The sequence below is a fragment of the Anolis sagrei genome, chromosome Y, assembly GCF_037176765.1.
Source record: "Anolis sagrei isolate rAnoSag1 chromosome Y, rAnoSag1.mat, whole genome shotgun sequence".
In the NCBI taxonomy this organism is placed as follows: domain Eukaryota; kingdom Metazoa; phylum Chordata; class Lepidosauria; order Squamata; family Dactyloidae; genus Anolis; species Anolis sagrei.
The window spans coordinates 8268176-8292174 of record NC_090035.1 but is presented as its reverse complement, the minus strand read 5'-3'; the positions used below and the strand labels follow the sequence as shown (position 1 = coordinate 8292174).

Below are 23999 nucleotides of genomic sequence, written 5' to 3'. Positions count from 1 at the left end.
CTCAAATTGGATAGATTGAAGTCAGTTCTACAGGTTTGTTGTGCTGCAAGAACCATATTGTAGGCGGGGATTTTAATAATTTCTCTAAAAAAATGCCACAAAGATATTGTCGCAAACGGTCTCTCAAGATACTGTCAAAGGCTTTTGTGGCCGGAATCACATCCGGGCATCCCCTGGGCAACGCCCTTGCAGACGGCCAATTCTCTTACACCAGAAGCAACTTGCAGTTTCTCAAGTAGCTCCTGACACAACAAAAAAATCCTCAGAGGTTGTGAGGTCTGTAGGAAACTAGGCAAGAGGGGTTTAAATATCTGTGGAATGATGTCCAGCATGGGAGAAAGAACTCTTGTCTGCTTGAGGCAAGTGCTACAAAAGCTACGTTCAGCAAAGGACAAGAGGGATCCGCTAACACAGTGGTTCTCAACCTGTGGGTCCCCAGATGTTTTGGCCTAAACTCCCAGAAATCCCAGCCAGTTTACCAGTTGAAGGCCAAAACATCTGGGGACCCACAGGTTGAAAACCACTGCTCTGATGTCTGCAGAAGTCTACCAAATACCATGTAGATGTCAAGTGTACATAGGGTCCACCAAATGCAGCATTGCACAAACACGAATCAAGGAACATGAAAGGCACTGCAAACTAATTCAGCCAGAGAAGTCAGCCAAAGCAGAGCACCTGATGAACCAACCTGGACACAGCATATTATCTGAGAACACAGAAATGCAGGACCACTCTCACAACCACCATGTCAGGCTACACAGAGAAGCCACTGAAATCCACAAGCAGGTGGACAATTTCAACGGAGGAAAACATGAAAATAAACAATATCTGGCTACCAGTATTAATAAATACCTGGCGACCATAAGGAAGGAGGAAGTTGTAATGGCTCTTTGTCATACAGCAACAGCACCACCTTGTGGTTGGATTCGAGTACAACCTTCCAAGGGGCCAAAAAAAGCTGGACGTCAACACAACATACCTCTGTAAGCTGTTCTGTCTGTCTCTGTATTGTCTATCCAAAATGGCACTGAAGGTTTGCCGTGTATGTGTACTGTGACCAGCCCTGAATCCCCTTGGGGAGATTGGGCGGGATATAAATAAAGTGTTATTATTACTACTTGTTGTTGTTCATTCGTTCAGTCGTTTCCAACTCTTCATGACTTTATGGACCAGCCCACGCCAGAGCTCCCTGTCGGCCGTCACCACCCCCAGCTCCTTCAAGGGCAATCCAGTCACTTCAGGATACCATCCATCCATCTTGCCCTTGGTCGGCCCCTCTTCCTTTTTCCTTCCATTTTCCCCAGCATCCTACTCTTTAAGCTTTCCTTTCTTCTCATGATGTGGCCAAAGTACTTCATCTTGGCCTCTACTATTATTACTACTACTACTACTACTATTATTATTATTACTACTATTATTATATTATTACTCTTATGTAATAATTATTACATTATTACTACTATTATTTTAAAAACTCTAAAATCAGGACAGAAAATAAAGAACAACTCTCAGAGAACAGACAGGAAACAATCAGGGCCAGTTAACACCCCTACCAGAAGATTCCCCCAGGCAGGAAGCAGCTAGTCTTTGAAGCTGCATTGCCATTCATGCTAATCAAGATGGCCAATTGCAACAATCACACTTGCCTCAAACAGACAAGTGTTCTTTCTCCCACCCTGGACATTATTCCACAGATAAATAAATCCAATTTTCCTAGTTTCAAACAGACCTCACAAACTCTGAAGATGCCTGCCATATATGTGGGCAAAACATCAGGAGAGAAGCTTCTGGAAGAGGACAGGGGAATACCAGACAGGAAACAATCAGGGCCAGTTAACACCCCCTACCAGAAGATTCCCGCAGGCAGGAAGCAGCCAGTCTTTGAAGCTGCATGGCCATTTGTGCTTTTTTTTTTTGGTCGTGTAAGGAGCGACTGCTCCTGTTGTGAGAGAATTGGCTGTCTGCAAGGACATTGCCCAGGGGACACCCAGATGATTTGATGTTTTATCATCCTTGTGGGAGGCTTCTCTCATGTCCCCGCATGAGGAGCTGGAGCTGATAGAGGGAGCTCATCCGCCTCTCCCCGGATTCGAACCTGCGACCTGTCGGTCTTCAGTTCTGTGGGCACGGGGCTTTAACACACTGTGCCACCGGGGGCTCCGCCATTCGTGCTAATCAAGGTGGTCAATTTCAACATTCACACCTAACTCCAACAGACAAGAGTTCTTTCTCCCACCCTGGACATTCCACAGATATATAAACCCCACTTTCCTAGTTTCCAACAGACCTCACAACCTCTGAGGATGCCTGCCAAAGATGTGGGCAAAACATCAGGAGAGAATGCTTCTGAAACATGGCCAGACAGTCCAGGAAACTTACAGCAACCCAGTGATTCCAGCCATGAAAGCCTTCAACAACACAAGATTAATGGCATTCAATGGTGGAAGGATAAATCTATTGCCTCTCTCAGTTATAGGAGTCACATCAGCCACTGGAGGAAAAAAAGCCAAACCAAGTCAAAAACCCCTGCCCTAATAGATCATCCTATTGACTCTCAGCAGGGATCCATCTCATACATTATAGGCTTACAGCTTGGGCTGCTTCATTCCTTGCCTGTCTGAGATGGAAATCCTTTAAACACACAAAAGTTAAGTCTCTCCTAGGCATCCACTTTGTGCAGTTTATTTGCTGCTGGCAAGTGTTTCCAGTCTCTTCAATACCGAGAAGCCTTTCCCCATTAAACTCTACAACTATCCATTTATACTCTCTCTTCTTTCAGAGTGAATCAAACAAACCGGACAGCTGTGGCAGTTGCCAACAGATTCTTTTGGGTTTTCCTGTCATAACTATTAGAGGTGTGAGAAATGGCTGGAATCCAATTAGTAATCTGTTTTAGAGATTTGGATGGCCTCTGCTGTTGGAAATAGCAATCTTCTTCAAGCTTCCACAACTTATTTGTTATGTATATAATTCAGATTGCTTCCTGTATTGTATATGTGTGTATTGGAATGCAGTTTTCCTTAACTCTATGTTTTCGGAAGGGCTGCATGTGATCAGATCTGGGACTATAGAGAACTCAAATTCCATTTTTAGAAAGGCAGAAGCCATTAGACTTTCAATGTAGATGTGCTGTCACGCGCTGGGCCTGTAAATGAGTCTGTAGACAGGACGTGTTTTCTGAATGCCCAACGGGACGCCGGGGGTGCCTCGGCTGAGAGGCTTTTCGGATTTCCCCACACAAAGTTCTTTTAAAGACTTAGAAAGTTCAACGAAGTTTTTATTGTTGCTTAAATCTTCAATAAATCAAACAAATACTTCAAGGCTTTGAATCAACTGGTGGCTTGCTTAAATCTTGTCCACAAGGGACAGGCAACTTTCTTCATAAACTGTTTCTTCCTTCTATAAGGGAAATCCTTGACCCCTCCCTGGGCAATCTGACTTAAGCTCTGCTGGCGTGGGCACCTACACCTGGTCCAAAATGCTTTATGGCTGCCGCGAGTGGTCCTTACCAAACAGAGTCCTTTAGTAGATTTCCAAGAGAAAGAAGGCTTTCCATTCCCAGCGAAGGCTGGCTGTAGAGTTGTGGAACTAAATTCCCCAACAAAGGCTATGCACAGTTCTCTGTAGAGCTGTGGGACTGGCCCAGCAAAGCTGTAAAAGACGAAGCTTTCTTCAGGTGGAACTGATTCACGTCCTGTACGAAAGGCTTCTCTGTGTGAACTGAACTAGATGCCTCCTTTTTCTCTCCTTAACCAAGAAAAAGGGACAGAACTAAAGAACATAATGATAATTGATGGATCATTGGCCCTATGATTGCAAAATGCATGGAGCTTTGGAATACATGTTTGGCCTGCATCAATAGGAGCCTAGTGTCTAGATCTAGGGAAGTCATGCTACCTCTCTATTCCGCTTTGGTTAGACCACACCTGGAATATTGTGTCCAATTCTGGGCACCACAATTCAAGAGAGATATTGACAAGCTGGAATGTGCCCAGAGGAGGGCGACCAAAATGATCAAGGGTCTGGAGAACAAGCCCTATGAGGAGCGGCTTAAGGAGCTGGGCATGTTTAGCCTGAAGAAGAGAAGGCTGAGAGGAGATATGATAGCCATGTATAAATATGTGAGAGGAAGCCACAGGGAGGAGGGAGCAAGCTTGTTTTCTGCTTCCTTGGAGACTAGGACGCGGAACAATGGCTTCAAACTACAAGAAAGGAGATTCCATCTGAACACGAGGAAGAACTTCCTGACTGTGAGAGCCGTTCAGCAGTGGAACTCTCTGCCCTGGAGTGTGGTGGAGGCTCCTTCTTTGGAAGCTTTTAAACAGAGGCTGGATGGCCATCTATCAGGGGTGATTTGAATGCAATATTCCTGTTTCTTGGCAGGGGGTTGGACTGGATGGCCCATGAGGTCTCTTCCAACTCTTTGATTCTATGATTCTATGACTCTATGACATGCAAACACTCAATAGAAAGGAAAAGAAGTTGGAGCTCCTGGTACATCCATACCAGCACAGTAGAAACAGTATGCTTTCAGATGCCAATAAAAACAGTGCAGTTCAGACTCCATTAGACTTTCAGACTAGACAGAGATTCTTGTTGGAGCTCAGCCTGTGATTGTGTTTCAGGATCAGGGTGCTTTGGATGTGGGGAGTGATGTCAATGAGTTTCAAGATGGCAATGGCCTGGTCAATAATATTGATGTCGAGAATAACCAGGAGATCCCTGTTCAAAGAGTAGTTTCCCATGAAAATGTCCCTGAAGGGTGTGGGGATGATGGTGTACTCCCTGAATCACTACCAGAGAGTTCCCATGATTTGGCGCTTGCAAAACAACTCGGCACCCGCTGAAGTTAATGAGCAAATAGATCAGTGGTTCTCAACCTGGGGTCCCCAGATGTTTTTGGCCTACAACTCCCAGAAATCCCAGCCAGTTTACCAGCTGTTAGGATTTCTGGGAGTTGAAGGCCAAAAACATCTGGGGACCCCAGGTTGAGAACCACTGAAATAGATAGATGGCAGGAGATTAGCCAAAACAGGCAAGCCAAACTGTGCCTTCGGCGTTCTGCCAGGCTCTGCCAGAAAAAAAGATAAGGGAATCTCAATTAAAGAGAAACCAATTTCTGAGTGCTTGGGATAGCTTAACAAGGGGATAAAGGTCCCAAGTACGGGAACTGTAGCCAGATGAAGCATCATTTGGGATCAAGTTAAGTTCTCATCCTTGTTTCATGGAAGCCTTGCTTGGAAGATGCATGCTTAAACATTTCTTGTTTCATGGTTTTAAATCTTGGATTTTATGATTGTGTACTCATGCCTTGGATTACTATTTCCTGGTTTTCTGGGTTATATTAGAGAAGGATGGACTTTGTTTTCATGGACTGGTGGACCGAAGTTTGCCCATGCCTGATCTGTCCCTTTCTGATTAGTATTTTGGAGATTTGGATTAATAAATCATATGAATCTCTGAATTAGAAAACAGGGGTCTGAGGCTTTGCACACCTCTAATAATTATGGTCTCCATTTGCAACTAATTCCCTGAATCCACTCAGGTACAGCAAGCCATAGACCCATAGCTTCTTTCGTATCCATGCCTTGTAATCATAGTTTTGTTCAAGTCCTATGAGGAGTGGCTTAAAGAGTTGGGCATGATTAGCCTGAAGAAGAGAAGGCTGAGAGGAGACATATAGCCATGTATAAATATGTGAGAGGAAGCGAACTTGTTTTCTGCTGTCCTGGAGACTGGGACGCAATGGAGCAATGGCTTCAAACTACAAGAAAGGAGATTCCATCTGAACACGAGGAAGAACTTCCTGTGAGAGCCGTTCAACAGTGGAACTCTCCGCCCCGGAGTGTGGTGGAGACTCCTTCTTTGGAAGCTTTTAAACAGAGGCTGGATGGCCATCTGTCAGGGGTGATTTAAATGCAATATTCCTGCTTCTCGGCAGGGGGTTGGACTGGATGGCCCATGAGGTCTCTTCCAACTCTAGGATTCTATTATTCTATCTGTTGGGGGTGCTTTGAATATGATTTTCCTGCTTCTTGGCTGAATGGGGTTGGACTAGATAGTCCATGAGGTCTCTTCCAACTCTATGATTCTATGATTCTATTATTCGAAGCCACTGGTCTTTCTATCTCTATTCTAGTTAAAAGAGTCTCCCTGAGCTCAGAGACATCTTACCCACTCAAGATCTTTCAAAGCGGAAATGCCAGGGATCAAGTGAAGCTGTGGATCTGGGGGTGCCAATACAGCAACTACTCACATGTACTCTGTAACAGGAGCATTGCTGACGGTGTGCGCTGCTGCTGGGATGCTGGTCTCGCTGCCATAGCTGCTCCCACAGCTGTAGAGGCTGGGCATGTGGACCCTGTACAAGTTGTCGTGTGTTTGCCGGTTCCCTTGAGCCGTAGACTCGTCCTCTGCATCTTCGTCTGAGCTCCTGCCAAAGAGGGGGAGGAATCAGACTCTTTGGCAATGCAATATCCATGCAATATCTCCAAAACTCTCCTCTTCCCACATGCCGTAACATCCCACAGCAACCAGCTCCTTCCTGACTCAGACCTCCCACAACTCCCATCTGGGCTTTCTAAGCCTGCTGTGAGTCTTCCCGTGGAGTCTGCCAGCAAACATACTACACAGTGGAGACAACTGAAATTGATGACTATAAAATCAATCTCAAAGATCAAAATAAAGCAAGAGATGTACATAAATACACAACATGTTTCATACAGGGACTGGCTAATCCCTGGGTTGGATAACAACAACAACAACAACAACAAATTTATGGAACCAATTTTCAGTTCCTGGGCCACAAGGTGGATCAGATCCCTCAAAACAAATCCAGAAGTTGCCAGAAGACCACTGAACTCACTGTGTGTCCTGTGTGCACATAAATACAACAAATATAGCTATTTTACTGTGGAAGAGATAGGCTTCATGTTTGAAGGGTACACTCTATCTGGCATTGTTCTGCCAGGCTATAGGAACCTAACACTAGCACAGCTAGGCCGGGCTGTAGCACAGCTGGTTAACTGCCAGCAGCAACAGATTACTGTTGACTGGAGGGTGGCACAATTGAACTCCGAGTCGGATTGAGTCCTCAACAATTAGCCAAGCTCACTCTCCACCTGTCAGTGGTTCTCAACCTGGGGGTCGGGACCCCTGGGGGGGTCGCAAGGATTGTAAGAGGGGTCGCCAAAGACCATCGGAAAACACAGTATTTTCTGTTGGTCATGGAGGTTCTGTGTGGGAAGCTTGGCCCAGTTCTATCATTGGAGGGGTCAGATTTGTAGGTGAACTATAAATCCCAGCAACTACGACACCCAAATATCCCCAAACTCCACCAGTGTTCACAATTGGGCAGATTGAGTATTCATGCCAAGTTTGGTCCAGATCCATCATTGTTTCAATTCCATCCCTGGTGGAGTTCAGAATGAAGCAAAGAATACCTTCTTTTCCTCGGTCTTCTCACAAAAAGAAAGTCATCTTCAACCTCAGCAAGATGGAGTGGATGAGGGATTAGAGGACATCCAACCCCAGATTGGGAAACAAGTCGTCCAGGAATACCTGGCCGCTCTAAATGAGTTCAAGTCTCCAGGGCCAGATCAACTACACCCAAGAGTACTGAAGGAACTAGCGGAAGTCATTTCGGAACCATTGGAAATCATCTTTGAGAATTCTTGGAGAATGGGAGAAGTTCCAGCAGACTGGAAGAGGGCCAATGTGGTCCCAATCTTCAAGAAGGGAAAAAAGGATGCAATATTCCTTCTTCTTGGCAGGGGGTTCGACCGGATGGCCCATGAGGTCTCTTCCAACTCTTTGATTCTATGATTCTATGATTGTAGATGAACTATAAATCCCAGCAACTACAACTCCCAAATGACAAAATCAATCCCCCTCAACCCCACCAGTATTCAGATTTGGGCATATTGGGTATTTGTGCCAAATTTGGTCCAGTGAATGAAAATACATCCTGCATATCAGATATTTACATTCCAATTCATAACAGTAGCAAAATTACAGTTATGAAGTAACAACAAAAATAATGTTATGGTTGGGGGTCACCACAACATGAGGAACTGTATTAAGGGGTGGCAGCATTAGGAAGGTTGAGAACCACTGATCTCTGACTTTCAGTACTACCCAGTGGACAAGACGGTGAGACAGACAGGCTACTTATGACAATAATCTACGATGATTGCTCTACATCAGTGGTTCTCAACCTGTAGGTCTCCAGATGTGTTGGCCGTCAACTCCCAGAAATCCTTACAGCTGGTAAACTGGCCAGGATTTGTGGGAGTTGTAGGCCAAAACACCTGGGGACCTACAGGTTGAGAACCACTGCTCTATATACAATCCACATGATGTTGTCTGGAATTATGCTAATGACATGCACAAGCATATGACCCCTTTGGATGCTATTCTATGACTCTTGTAGTGTGACATCCCAAACTTCTTCATCACCAAGACCCAAAAAGGGTCACCAACATAGAGGACAGAAAGGGGGTCAACCATTCCATCAATATAGATTGAAGGGGGAACAGATAGGAGAACACATTCTTGTCTGTCTGTATATGCTTTCCCATTTCCTTCCTGTCTGAGCCAAGTGTGGTATAATATATATAATAGTCTTAGTACTGGATGAGAAGACCAGGATCCAGATCCCCAACCGAACCTTTTCCCCCAGGCTTTGGCAGCCTGATGTCCAAACGAATAAAGCCAATCTTCCCTTTCTTGTCGCACTTACCTTTTCTGCTGCCAGGTATGTGGGACACTGCACACAATGGAACTGAACATGAGGGCTGTGACAAAGGAGAAGAGAACCAAGTAGATGAGCCCTTCCACGCCGTCGTAGCAGAAGCCCGTCAGAGCCTGGATGTAATCCTGGAGAGCAGAAATACACTGAATTGTTCCAAGCTCAATTTGGAGAGCTGTAAATATAATCAGGCTTCTAAATCTAAACAATATTGATTTTTTAAAAGTAAGCTTACTATTGGTTTGACGGAACATTGAAGACACTTCATGATTGATTGATTGATTGATTGATTGACTGAAGTGTTCGTTTCCCATTCTAATTTTAATACAAAGGCAAATCTATATAAAGAAAGACCTACTGCTATAGAGTGACCAAGAGGCTACCTGGCTTCTTGGTCAGGTTTGAAATTAAATTAAGTGATGTTTTCCTGGCCTCTTCAGAGCAGACAACATTGTCACGGAATCAAGTTCCTTGATCAGCTCTCATGTTCATGTATCTTGTCTTCTGTGTTTGCCTTTGTTCCTGAAAGAGTTTTCCTTGGAAAGATTCCTGTTTTCATGCTGATGGATTTATACCTATGTTCTTGACTTCCTGGATATCATATATTGACTTATGCACTTTATTCATCAGCCCTACCCTCACAATAGATTTGCACCAATCTGCCCACCCATGCCCAGAAACTGATCATTATTGCAGATTCATTGGTTGTTGGTTTGATGGCTGCTTTTATAGTTGTTACAATGTTGTTTTTTATTTTGTTTTATGCTGTTGTTTAAGCAGTATGCCAATACTGTTGGAAATAACAACCTTCCACAAGCCTCCTACACTACTTATTTGTTATGTATATAACTGAGATTGCTTTGTGTATTGTATATGTGTGTATTGGGTTGTTGTGTATATGATCATGTTCCAGAAGCATTATCTCCTGACATTTCACCTGTATCTATCAAGCTGGGGATCACAACCAGACACAGTGAAGACATCTGCCCTTTCACTATGCTACTCTGCTGCTGAGTACGCATGCCCAGTGTGGAACACATCTCACCACACTAAAACAGTGGATGTGGTTCTTAATGAGACATGTTGCATTATCACGGGTGTCTGCGCCCTACACCACTGGAGAAATTACACTGTCTAGCCGGTATTGCACCACCTGATATCCGCTGGGAAGTAGCAACCAATAGTGAAAGGACCAAGGCAGTGACATCTCCAGCCCATCCCTTGTTTGGGTATCAGCTAGCACGTCAACGACTTAAATCAAGAAATAGTTTTCTAAGATCTACAGAGACACTCGCTGGAACACCCCAGCAAGCGAGAGTCCAAAAGTGGCAGGCTCAAACCCAGAACCTCAACCAATGGCTGATACCAAATGAGATATAAATAAATAAATTTTATTCATTTGTTTGAAGATTTAAGCCTTAATCAAGAACTTTGTTGGACTTATTTTAAGCCTCTACAGAACTTTGTTTTGGGAAACCTGTGGGGCCCTTTAGCTGAGGCACCCCGGCGTCCCATTGGGCATACAGAAAGCACGTCCTATAAACAGACATTGTCATAGGCCCAGCACGCGACAGCACATTATGATTTCTAACGAGGTCTTGCCTTTCCAAAAGATTCCTGGTTTTCCCAAATGATCATGAATGCCATTTTCAAAAAGATTATGGAGATTTTCATTTCCCAAAAAACACAGCCTTTTATTTTGATACAAAGGCTGATGTGGTTCAGTGGAGGCATTCATGCTATATCGTGAAACGCAAAATTGCACGAACTATCTTGTTTACTTGCGTAAGGAAGACTCAAGCCAATCAGGATCTCACCTTTCTTCCCCATAAAGTAGTAAACACTCTACATTTCAATGTATTGTCGAAGGCTTTCATGGCTGGAATCACTAGATTCTTGTGGGTTTTTTCGGGCTATAGGGGCATGTTCTAGAAGCATTTTCTCCTGACGTTTTGCCTGCATCTATGGCAAGCACCTTCATTAGCATTTGAAGGCCTGGCTGAGCCTGGTAAAATCTTTTGTCGAGAGGTGTTAAGATGTGCCTGGTTGTTTCCTCTCTGCTGTTTTGTTGTTGTAATTTTAGAGTTTTTTAATACTGGTAGCCAGATTTTGTTCATTTTCATGGTTTCCTCCTTTCTGTTGAAATTGTCCACATGCTTGTGGATTTCAATGGCTTCTCTGTGTAGTCTGACATGGTGGTTGTTGGTGTGGTTGTTGGTGTGGTCCAGCACACAGAAATGCTGGACCACACCAACAACCACCATGAACAAAACCTCTCAACAAAAGATTTTCCCAGGCTCAACCAGGCCTTCAAATGCTAATGAAGGTGGTCAGTTGAAACATTCACACCTAGCTCCAGCAGAGAAGAGCTCTGTGCCCCACCCCAGCCATTCCACAGATATATAAACCCATTGTCCTAATTCCAACAGACCTCACTACCTCTGAGGATACTTGCCTAGCTAGATGCAGGCAAAACGTCAGGAGAAAATGCCTCTAGAACATGGCCCTATAGCCCGTAAAAACCCACAAGAACCTACTCTACATTTCATCTCTAACGTATCCAATTGCGATCCTTTGGTACTCACCAAATGGAGACTCCGACAGTCCACCAAGGCAGTCAGGTGCTGCAGGTTGATTTCCGTGGAGTTCAGGACTTCCTGGACTCGATTAAGGTACTCCTGAAAGGAAAGGCATTAAGCAGAAGCTGGATGTAAACAATGGCTTTACTTTCTGAGAATTGTGGAAAATAAAAGCAAGCGGGATCATCAAAGGAGAAAGGAGGGAAGAACTTCAAGAACTCCATCATGTTTTACCTTAGAAGTGGGGTATTCCTTCACTGCAGACTTCATGAGATCCAGCACGTCATCCTGCATTTCAACCAGGGCTTTGTGGCTTCCTGATAGTTTCTGCTCAACACAAAGATCAAATCACAATCTTTATGGTGAAGGAAAGCAGCCTTGCGAGCAGTCACTGACTTTTGTTAGCCATTAGCGTGAATCCTTGAAACAGCAGCTATACTAATTATTATCACAAACCAGCACAAAAGAGAGTGATGTAAGAGTTAAGAGCATCATGTCTCAGACTTAAGAGGAGAACCCCAAATTCAAATTCCCTCTTGGCCATGAATTTCCCTGGATGACTATAGGGAAGTTAGTCTAAACGGCATTGTTGGGGTTCAGCCTGATCCTGATCTGTGTGAACCGGATTCTCTGATAGTTTTTCCAACTGAGCAAGCTCTCCCTGACCCTGACAGTGTGGAATCTGTTGTTGATGCAGAGGTCAGCGGCGATGAAAATGAAACTCAACAGCTGGAGGAAAATGTTTTGGAAGCTAGCCGTGATATCACTAGCCGTGATATATCTCCACCTGGGGTTTTTAATGAGGACCGAAGAGAACAGATAGTTAGAGACAGAAATGTTTCCCAGTTTCTACGAATGTCACATCGTTTACAGGAGAGACAGGCCCAGGCTTCAAAGTCAAGGGGCGTTTCAAAGAATAGCTTCTTTGGTTTAAGAGGCCTCCTGCCGGGTGCCTCTTTAGATCAAGCAACATTTGGGACTGTGGCTGTGCCTTGGCAGAATTCCTGTGTTTCATGGCCGGTAATCCCAGAGGCTTGTAGTTATCAAGTTCATGGTTAGTAAAAGGCTAACAGGTTCCTGGTTCTTGTATTGTGGCTTTTAAAATTTTGCTCAAGTTCAGAGATTCTACTGACTGCTGTGTTTTTCTGTGGCTTTTTGACTTTGCATTTACCTTTCTTTTGTAACCAATTTTTCATCAATAAACAAGCACCTGCTTGCTTTTGTGACGAGATGATTTTCGTACTGGGAGAAGGCTTCCTGTTATGTGCTCCCAAAGGTAACGAAAGTAATGAAAGAGTGGATATGTTGGAGCTCAGCCTGTGATTGTGTTTCAGGATCAGGGTGCTTTGGATGTGGGGATGTCAATGAGTTTCAAGATGGCAATGGTTGGGTCAATGATACTGATGCAGAGAATGACCAGGAGATTTCTGTTCAAAGTGTAGTTTCCCATGAGAATGTCCCTGAAGGGCTACCAGAGAGTTCCCATGATTTGGGGTTTGAAAACAGCTCGGCACCTGACCCAGCTGCAGAAATTAATGAGCAAATAGATAGACGGGAGGAGATTAGTTAAAACAGAAAAGCCGAACAGTGTATTCGGCGTTCTGCCAGGCTCAGAGAGAAAAAGACAAGGGAATGACCTTGTGTTAACCTATAAAGCCCTAAACGACTCTGGCCCAGTTTACCTGTCCGAACGTATTCTCCCCTATGAACCATCTAGGTTGTTAAAATCGTCTGGAGGGGCCCTGCTATCGGTCCCACCGGCCTCTCAGGCGCGTCTGGTGGGGATGAGGACAGGGCCTTCTCGGTGGTGGCCCCTCGACTCTGGAACTCTCTCCCACTGGAGATCAGAACTGCCCCCTCCATTCTGTCGTTCAGAAAACGGGTGAAAACCTGGCTATGGGGTTTGGCTTTCGACGAGTGAATCAATATTTCTGTGATCGGATAGATGACGATGAATGATGGACAACGAATTCACTATGACGACTGACCATTGTTATTATGTGATTGCATTTTGCTGTTATAACGTTTTAAATTGAAGATGTTATATGATGTTTTTAATTATTGTTTTGTGATTTTATTGTTGGAAACCGGCCCGAGTCCCCCGATAGAGGGGAGAAGACCGGTATACAAAATTGCTAAATAAATAAATAAATAAAATCTCAGCTAAAGCGAAACCAATTTCCAAGTGCTTGGGATAGCTTAACAAGGGGATAAAAGTTCCAAGTACAGGAAATGTAGTCAGATGAAGCATCGTTTGGAATCAAGTCGAGATCTCGTCCTTGTTTCATGGAAGCCTTGCTTGGAAAATTCATGTTTAAGTGCCCTTCGTTTTATATTCATGCCTTGGGTTCCTGTTTCCTGTTTTTTTGGATTTTATTAGAGAAGTTTTGCCTTTGTTTCATGGACTTTGCTAAACTATTACCCTGGACTACTTTGTTCCTGCTTATCTTCTTACCTAATTGGATTTACCTATTGCTTTAAAGTGCTTTTTACTTTACTACTTTTTAATTATCTTCAATAAAAGGATTTATTGTCGAAGGCTTTCATGGCTGGAATCACTAGGTTCTTGTGGGTTTTTTCGGGCTATCGGGCCATGTTCTAGAGGCATTTCTCCTGACGTTTCGCCTGCATCTATGGCAAGCATCCTCAGAGGTAGTGAGGTCTGTTGGAATTAGGACAATAGGTTTATATATCTGTGGAATGGCTGGAGTGGGGGCAAAGAGCTTTTCTCTGCTGGAGCTAGGTGTGAATGTTTCAACTGACCACCTTCATTAGCATTTGAAGTCCTGGCTGAGCCTGGGAAAATCTTTTGTTGAGAGGTGTTAAGATGTGTCTGGTTGTTTCCTCTCTGCTGTTCTGCTGTTGTAATTTTAGAGTTTTTTAATACTGGTAGCCAGATTTATAAAAGGATTGCTTTTCCTATCCAACGGTGTGGTGTTTAAAGTCAGAGGGCTTTTCCTGTCCTGGAGTGCAACAGTATGTAACAAAGGAAAGCAGATCCGCACACAACTCTAATGCACATACTCATTACAAACACTGGAAAGGAACAGCAGAATTAGTTTCTCGGTGCTCCGTGTGCTTGCAAACAAAACAAGGACTGGTAGCAAACCATAAAGATAGCAAAACGTTTAAACAAATGTTATGTGATCCGAAGGCCACACTATGATTGCTAGCTTGGAGTGTTTTTGGCTTTTCTGCTTAGCTGAATGAAAAGGCACTTGAAGGAGAAGACTGTATAGGGATCTACAGTGTTGACAGTGACTTGTGTTTGAGGACGCTACTCAGCTGTGCATTCATTTTTGCCTTCACCAAAAGTACCTATCTACCTTTGTGGAGAGCCTTCTCTTCCAGAGAACACTAAATCATAACACTTGTTCATTCGTTCAGTCGTCTCCGACTCTTCGTGACCTCATGGACCAGCCCACGCCAGAGCTCCCTGTCGGCCGTCACCACCCCCAGCTCCTTCAAGGTCAGTCCAGTCACTTCAAGGATGCCATCCATCCATCTTGCCAAATCATAACATCTTGACAAATCATAACACTACGTTACAAGATTCTTGTTCTTGGATCCTAAATGTCATTTCCTCGTTGGTTCGATCATTTAAAAAATGGGAAAACGTTATTAAACTACAAAAATGTTGTTTCTGCGGGAGGGACATCAGTTTGCTGTAGTTAGTTTTTCAATCAATATCTCTCAAATCAATTCAACATAGGGTTGTTGTAGGTTTTTTCGGGCTATATGGCTATATTCTAGAGGCATTCTCTCCTGACGTTTCGCCTGCATCTATGGCAAGCATCCTGAGAGGTAGTGAGGGCTGTTGGAACTAGGAAAAAGAGTTTATACATCTGTGGAATGACCAGGGTGGGACAAAGGACTCTTGTCTGCTGGAGCTAGGTGTGAATGTTTCAACTGACCACCTTCATCAGCATTTGATAGCCTGGCAGTGCCTGGAGCAATCTTTTGTTGAGAGGTGATTGGATGTCCCTGATTGTTCTCATAGGGGATTGGTTCCGATTTCATGCCAAAGCATGTGAATGGACATTCAAGGGTTTGTCCTCAGACTTGTGTATTGTTGTCTTCTCCCTTTGCAAACAGCAATGCCTTTTCTTCTTGGGTTGTTGTAGGTTTTTTCGGGCTATATGGCCATGTTCTAGAGGCATTCTCTCCTGACGTTTCGCCTGCATCTATGGCAAGCATCCTCAGAGGTAGTGAGGTCTGTTGGAACTGGGGAAAAGGGTTTATATATATGTGGAATGACCAGGGTGAGACAAAGGACTCTTGTCTGCTGGAACTAGGTGTGAATGTTCCAACTGACCACCTTGATTTATATGACTGTATATTAATGTTTTAATGTTTTAGTGTGATTTAGAATTTGATGTTTTTAATAACTGTCTGTAATATTGATGTTGGAAACCGGCCTGAGTCCCTCGATAGTGGTGAGAAGACCAGTATACAAAACTGCTAAATAAATAAATAAATTGATGGCCTGACAGTGCCTGGGGCAATCTTTTGTTGAGAGGTGATTAGATGTCCCAGATTGTTTCCTCTCTGTTGTTTTGCTGTTGTGATTTTGGGGGGTTTTTTTTTTAATACTGGTAGCCAGATTTTGTTCATTTTCATGGTTTCCTCCTTTCTGTTGAAATTGTCCACATGCTTGTGGCAGCCACAAAAACAAAGTTTCTGGAGTAGAGCAACAACCTTGCAAAGTAAGTACTGCACAAATAAACAGGAAATAACACTTTCAAAACAAGATTTTTTTTCCAAATGTTGTTACATAGTGAGTCAGACACAGTGCAGTGGAACAGCAATTCCTGTTCTATCTTGTTCATTATCTCGCATCTCTCTGGACTCTTTTTGAAATCAGTCCTCCAACGCTAGGAGAGACGAACCTTCTGACTTACTGTTACGGCCGCCAGGCATGTCAAAGCACAGCTTAGAGAAAGAACTGTGTGGGTTGAAAGAACTCACCTGCTGAAAGGGATTTGGGTAGCCAGTACTGCACGCAAGGTAATAGTTCAGGGTATCTGTCAAAAAGAAGACAAAAAGGAAAGGAAGACAATCAAGGATCCACGTCTGCCTCTGGATACACCTCGTTATTCCTCTAATGTCCAAAAATATTGTTCTGACAAATCTGCAAAACAGGATTGGCCTAGAGCAGTCAACCAAGAAAAACTTCCCAACATAAAATGAGTTGTCAAGGTTGCCTTCACACACAACGTCGCCCTTACAAAAGTCATGAAATGCATCAGATTAAAAATACCTTTCAAAACGAACCACCTGTAACTTATTTATCTTGCAACTATTTTGGAGGAGTCCGTCTAAATTATCACATGTAAAAGGTGACACCCATCCCTTGGCCACCTTTTGACACTCATGAAGCTCTGATGACAATATATTGGGGGTAGATTTGTGTGTGAAAAAGATCTCGGGAGTCCTCATGGACAACAAGTTAAACATGAGCCAACAATGTGATGTGGCGGCAAAAAAGGCCAGTGGGATTTTGGCCTGCATCAATAGGAGCCTAGTGTCTAGATCTAGGGAAGTCATGCTCCCCATGCTCTATTCTGCTTTGGTTAGACCACACCTGGAATATTGTGTCCAATTCTGGGCACCACAATTGAAGAGAGATATTGACAAGCTGGAATGTGTCCAGAGGAGGGCGACTCAAATGATCAAGGGTCTGGAGAGCAAGACCTATGAGGAGCGGCTTAAGGAGCTGGGCATGTTTAGCCTGAAGAAAAGAAGGCTGAGAGGAGACATGATAGCCATGTATAAATATGTGAGAGGAAGTCACAGGGAGGAGGGAGCAAGCTTGTTTTCTGCTTCCCTGGAGACTAGGACGCAGAACAATGGCTTCAAACTACAAGTGAGGAGACTGTGAGAGCTGTTCAGCAGTGGAACTCTCTGCCCCAGAATGTGGTGGAGGCTCCTTCTTTGGAAGCTTTTAAACAGAGGCTGGATGGCCATCTGTCAGGGGTGATTTGAATGCAATATTCCTGCTTCTTGGCAGAATGGGGTTGGACTGGATGGCCCATGAGGTCTCTTCCAACTCTTTGATTCTATGATTCTATGATTTCCAAGTCATGTATGTTTGTGTTCAGGTACCTAATTCAGGCCTATTATTTTGAAAATGGCGCTCATTTAACTTCACACGCACAAGAAAAGCACACATCTGCATTTTAGATGGATTAGGGATCAGCTGGTTTTCCCTGTAATACGCAGTAAGAGCGCCTAATGCTTCGGAGAGCTTCTGTTCAACCATTTCAAAGCTCCTTGCTTGAGCGGTTATGGCACAATCATCAGCATAGATAAAACTCTCTCTACCTTCTGGCAGTGGCTGGTCATTCGTGTAAATGTGATGGATTAGGGATCAGCTGGTTTTCCCTGTAATAGGCAGTAAGAGTGCCTAATGCTTCGGAGAGCTTCTGTTCAACCATTTCAAAGCTACTTGCTTGAGCGGTGATGGCACGATCGTCAGCATAGATAAAACTCTACCTTCTGGCAGTGGCTGGTCTTTTGTGTAAATGTGATGGATTAGGGATCAGCTGGTTTTCCCTGTAATAGGCAGTAAGAGTGCCTAATGCTTCGGAGAGCTTCTGTTCAACCATTTCAAAGCTCCTTGCTTGAATGGCGATGGTACGATGGTCAGCATAGATGAAACTCTCTATTCGTTCTGGCAGTGTAAATGTTAAACATTGATGGAGCAGGCATGTTCCCCGAGGCAGGCTGTTCTTCTGTTTTCACCATCTGTTTCTCTGACCCTGGAACTCAACAAAAAAGGTCCTGTTTTGTAGCAGACTGCAAAGGAAGGAATCCCACTGGAGAATTGCAGCATACTCAAATATCTGGGAGTCACTCTTGACCGTGACCCGACTTACAAAAAGCACTGCTTGAATATCAAGCAAAATGTGGGTGCGAGAAATAATATCATGCAAAAGCAGACTGGCACAACCTGAGGATCACAACCAGACACAGCGAAGACATCTGCCCTTGCGCTTTGCTACTCTGCTGCTGAATACGCATGCCCTGTGTGGAAGACATCTCTCCACATTAAAGCAGTGGATGTGGCTCTTAATGAGATATATCACAGGATGTCTATGCCCTACACTGCTAAAGAAATTATTCTGTTTAATTGGTATTGCACCACCTTACATCCGTTGAGAAGTAGCAGCCAATAATGAAAGGACCAAGGCATTGCCATCTCCGACCCAGCCTCTCTTCAGATATCAGCGAGCATGCCAATGCCTTAAATCAATAAATAGTTTCCTAAGATCCACAGATCCACAATGCCTTAAATCAAGAAATAGTTTCCTAAGATCCACAGAGATCCACAGAGATACTTGCAGGAACATCTTAGCAAGCAAGAGACCAAAAGTGGCAGGCTAAAACCCAGAATCTCAATCCATGGCTGATACCAGATCAGAAATTCCTTCCTGGGCACAGAGAAGACTGGGTGACTTGGAAGGCACTGAACGGACTGTACTCTGGCACCACGTGATGTTAGAGATAACCTTAAGAAATGGGGCTACAAAGTGGAGTCCACAACATGTGGGTGTGGAAAACAAACCGCAGACCACTTACTACAATGCAGCCTGAGCCCTGCCACATGCACAATGGGAGGACCTTCTCACAGTGACAACAGAGGCACTCCAAGTTGACAGTTTCCGGACAAAGGAAATATAATATAATACCTAATTTTTAAATTTGCTTGTATTTTAAATACATTATAATTGTATTCTCAATTAGCTTCTGACATGATAAATAAATACATGCACAAGAAGGCTTCTACACTACGAATCCATAAGGCTACATGCAGGGGGCACCACTGAAATGTTTTCGTTTACCAATAGAGAAAAGAGATTCTTGCCAAGCATCAGACCTTAGATTCAAACCATAAATTCAGTTTCTTGCTCTCTGACCCGGATTCCTTAGTGTTACTTAGGCCCCATCAACACTGCCATATATGATCCAGATTATCTGCTTTGAACTGGATTACATGGCAGTGTAGACTCATATAATCCAGTTCAAAGCAGATAATGTGGGGCAAGTGAGGGATACAAAAAGGAAAGCCACTGAGCAGAGCTGGACGTCTTTTCTCCTCCTGACATTGCACTCACCATTAATATTGCATATACTTCCTCTTACATGTATGGAAGAACCGGCTTGGCCCTGCATGCTAGCAAGTGAACCCAACAGCCATTATTTATAATTCATTAGCCCACTTCTGGACAGCTTTCGGCTATGCTTTCGATTTAATTTTTCTATTTGGGGTAACTTGCATCTGCAGCTGAACCATTAAACAGCATTTTAAAAAAAGGTGTGTGTGGGGGGGGGGGGGGTTATCAGCATACTTTCCACATTGGCAAAAGGATTATGCCATGAATGTACCCCCTCCTCGCTCAGATTTAGTATCTGACATAGAGAAAGTACTGTATATACTCAAGTATAAGCCCCCCTCAGCTTATACTTGGATGAGGTTCCTGCCAGGACCCTCACCTCTCGACACAGCAACTTAGCACTCCTTTTCTCACGCAGTGCGTGCATTCCTCTTCTCCTCTCTTGGCACAATGCACACCTTCCTCTCCTCTTTTTTCATGCAGCATGCACATTCCCTCTCCTCCTCTTTTGCGCAGCACCCACCTTCTTCTCCTCTTTTCTCATGCAGCATGTGCCTTCCTCTTCTCCCCTCTCGGCTCAGTGTGCACCTTCCCCTTCTCCTTTCTCGGCGCAGCGCACACCTTCCTCTCCTCCTCTCTTGGCACAATGCGCACACTTTCCTCTCCTACTCTAGCACCTTCCTCTCCTCTTTTCTCATGGAGAGTGCACCTTCCCCATCTCCTCTCTCAGTGCAGCGCACACCTTCCTCTCCTCCTCTCTTGGTGCAGCACATGCCTTCCTCTCCTCCTCTCTCGGCAGAGTGCACACCTTCCTCTCCTCTTTTCTCACACAGCATGTGCCTTCCTCTTGTCCTCTCTCAGCTAGGTGCGCACCTTCCCCATCTCCTCTATTGGTGCAGCATACACCTTCCTCTCCTCTTTTTTCATGCAGCATGCGCATTCCCTCTCCTCGTTTGCGCAGCACATGCCTTCCTCTTCTCTTTTCTCACGCAGCATGTGCCTTCCTCTTCTCCCCTTGGCTCAGTGTGCACCTTCCCCTTCTCCTCTCTCGGTGCAGTGCACATCTTTCTCTCCTCCTCTCTCATTGCAGCACGTGCCTTCCTCTCCTCCTCTCTCGGCAGAGTGCACACCTTCCTCTCCTCTTTTCTCACGCAGCGTGCACCTTCTCCTCCTCCTCTCTAGGCACAGCACACAGCTTCCTCTCCTCTTTTCTCACACAGCACGTGCCTTCCTCTTGTCCTCTCTCAGCTAGGTGTGCACCTTCCCCATCTCCTCTATTGGTGCAGCGTACACCTTCCTCTCCTCTTTTTTCATGCAGCGTGCACATTCCCTCTCCTCGTTTGTGCAGCACATGCCTTCCTCTTCTCTTTTCTCACACAGCATGTGCCTTCCTCTTCTCCCCTCGGCTCAGTGTGCACCTTCCCCTTCTCCTCTTTTGGCACGGCGCACAGCTTCCTCATCTCTTTTTTCATGCAGCGTGCGCAATCCCTCTCCTCCTTGTTTGCGCAGCACCCACCTTCCTCTTCTTTTCTCTCACGCAGCATGTGCCTTCCTCTTCTCCCCTCTCGGCTCAGTGTGCACCTTCCCCTTCTCCTTTCTCGGCGCAGCGCACACCTTCCTCTCCTCCTCTATCGTTGCAGCAGGTGTCTTCCTCTCCTCCTCTCTTGGCACAATGTGCGTGCCTTCCTCTCCTCCTCTATCAGCGCAGCATGCACCTTCCTCTCATGCAGCGTGCACCTTCCCCTCCTCCTCTCTCAGTACAGCACACACCTTCCGCTCCTCTTTTCTCATGCAGCGTGCATCTTCCCCTCCTCCTCTCTCGGCACAGCACACACCTTCCTCTCCCCCTCTCTTGGCACAATGCAGCCTTCCCTTCTCTATCAGTGTAGCATGCACCTTCCTCTCCTCTTTTCTCATGCAGTGTGCGCCTTCCCCTCCTCCCCTCTCAGCACAGCACACACATTCCTCTCCTCCTCTCTCAGTGCAGAACTTGCCTACTCTCCTCCTCTCTCACGCAGCAAGCACCTTCCCCATTTCCTCTCAGTGCAGCACACATCTTCCTCTCCTCCTCTCTCAATGCAGCATGAGCCTTCCTCTTCTCCTCTCTCAGCTCAGTGCGCACCTTCCCCATCTCCTCTCTTGGCGCAGCGCACACCGTATTCTCCTCCTCTCTCATAACAGTACGCACCTTTCCTCCTCTCTTGGCACAACACAGGCCTTCCTTTCCTCCTCTATCAGTGCAGCATGCACCTTCCTCTTCACCTCTCTCAGTGCAGCACGTGCATCCTCTCCTCCTCTCTTGGCAGAGTGCGCACCTTCCTCTCTTCTTTTCTCACACAGCGTGTGCCTTCCTCTTCTCCTCCCTCAGCTCAGTGTGCACCTTCCCCTTCTCCTCTCTTGGCGCAGCGCACACCTTCCTTTCCTCCTCTCTTGACACAATGCATGCCTCCCTCTCCTCCTATATCAGCACAATGCACACTTTCCTCTCCTCTTTTCTCACATAGCGCGTGCCTTCCCTTCTTCCTCGCTCGGCACAGCACACGCCTTCCTCTCCTCCTCTCTCAGCGTCAGTCTTTCCCACTTTTCCTTATTCATATACATACAGCATTTTCTCTAAAATGTACAGTTAAAATAAACTGTGATTATTGGAAGGATACGTAAGCACATTTATAATGAAGAAGGTTAGAATGATTTAATCAGAGTTGGACAGTCTTATCTTAAATTACAGTTTTATGTAAATATTCAAAAGCATTTAACCTACTGAAGCCTCAATTAATGTAATTTTATTGGTATTGCCTTTTATTTTGAAATTGACCAGTAGTTGCTGCATTTCCCTCTTTCGGCTTATACTTGAGTCAATCCGTTTTCCCAGTTTTTTGTGCTAAAATTAGGCTCCCTGGCTTACATTCAGGTTGGCTTGTACTCGAGTATATACGGTATGTGACACAATCCGGTTGTGGCGCAGCTGGTTGGGAGCCTGCTGCATTAAAATCACTACTGATCGAAAAGTCATGAGTTTGAAGCCAGCCTGGGTCAGAGTAAGCTCCTGACCATTTGTCTAGCTTGCTGTTGACCTTTGCAGCCCAAAAGACAGTTCATAGAATCATAGAATCAAAGAGTTGGAAGAGACCTCATGGACCATCCAGTCCAACCCCCCACCAAGAAGCAGAAATATTGCATTCAAATCACCCCTGACAGATGGCCATCCAGCCTCTGTTTAAAAGCTTCCAAAGAAGGAGCCTCCACCACACTCCGGGGCAGAGAGTTCCACTGCTGAACGGCTCTCACAGTCAGGAAGTTCTTCCTCATGTTCAGATGGAATCTCCTCTCTTGTAGTTTGAAGCCATTGTTCCGCGTCCTAGTCTCCAGGGAAGCAGAAAACAAGCTTGCTCCCTCCTCCCTGTGGCTTCCTCTCACATATTTATACATGGCTATGATATCTCCTCTCAGCCTTCTCTTCTTCAGGCTAAACATGCCCAGCTCCTTAAGCCGCTCCTCGTAGGGCTTGTTCTCCAGACCCTTGATCATTTTAGTCACCCTCCTCTGGACACATTCCAGCTTGTCAATATCTCTCTTGAATTGTGGTGCCCAGAATTGGACACAATATTCCAGGTGTGGTCTAACCAAAGCGGAATAGAGCATGGGGAGCATGACGTCCCTAGATCTAGACACTATGCTGAATATAGAGCATGGGAGCCTGACTTCCCTGAATCTAAACACTAGACTCCTATTGATGCAGGCCAAAATCCCATTGGCTTTTTTGCCGCCACATCACATTGTTGGCTCATGTTTAACTTGTTGTCCATGAGGACCCCAAGATCTTTTTCACACGTACTGCTCTCAAGCCAGGCATCCCCCATTCTGTATCTTTGCATTTCATTTTTTCTGCCAAAGTGGAGTATGCATCTATCAAGTGGAAAATTTAGGTACCACTTATGAAGGGAGGCTAATTTAACTAATTTACAATGCCATAAAAATCTCCAGCAGTGTCCAAAAGAATGAGGAAGTACTCCATTGGTATCAAGTGGACAGTGAAGCAACAGCTCCCCTGGTGGCCGGAATTCGAGCATAACCTCATGAAGCTGGAAAGTTAAATAGCCTCTGTGTCTGTCTATATATGTTGTGTGTCTATGGGATTGAACGTTTGCCATGTATATGTGCATTGTGATCTGCCCTGAGTGAGAAGGGTGGAATATAAATACTGTAAATAAATACATAATCCCAGTCAGATACAGAAGCCTGATTGTGTTTTATTACCAAGCTCTTTAGTAAGACCGAATGAGGATGTGCAGTGAGCAAAAAGGGCCTGAACAACCTTCACACCCACAACACCAGGATGCTTGCTTCCCCCCCCCCCCCCCCCACCCAAGCAACACGCAATGATTATCCGATCCGTGTTCTCCTCTGCTAGCTTTATCAGAGTTAATGAATTCTGGATGAGCTGGGTATGTAACATCCCAGCCTCCGTTCCCATCCCTGCCTCGTTCCACCGCCTTCCCCCAAACCACGGCATGCAGAGGAACAATAAAGAAGCTCATCTCCGAACTGACAAAC

The 23999-nt window shown here is 45.0% G+C and overlaps 1 protein-coding gene across 2 annotated transcripts in view; it reads right to left on the bottom strand.

Moving 5' to 3' along the window:
• LOC137095321 (protein tweety homolog 3-like) overlaps positions 1–23999 on the bottom strand; it is a 178693-nt gene that overhangs the window by 29982 nt on the left and 124712 nt on the right. For both annotated transcript variants that reach the window (XM_067461817.1, XM_067461818.1), the window contains exons 8-12: positions 16297–16352; positions 11563–11655; positions 11335–11427; positions 8741–8877; positions 6257–6433 (exon numbers count right to left, since the gene is read on the bottom strand). In XM_067461817.1, coding sequence (XP_067317918.1) covers positions 6257–6433; positions 8741–8877; positions 11335–11427; positions 11563–11655; positions 16297–16352 — 556 coding nt within the window. The remainder of the gene's footprint in view (positions 1–6256; positions 6434–8740; positions 8878–11334; positions 11428–11562; positions 11656–16296; positions 16353–23999) is intronic.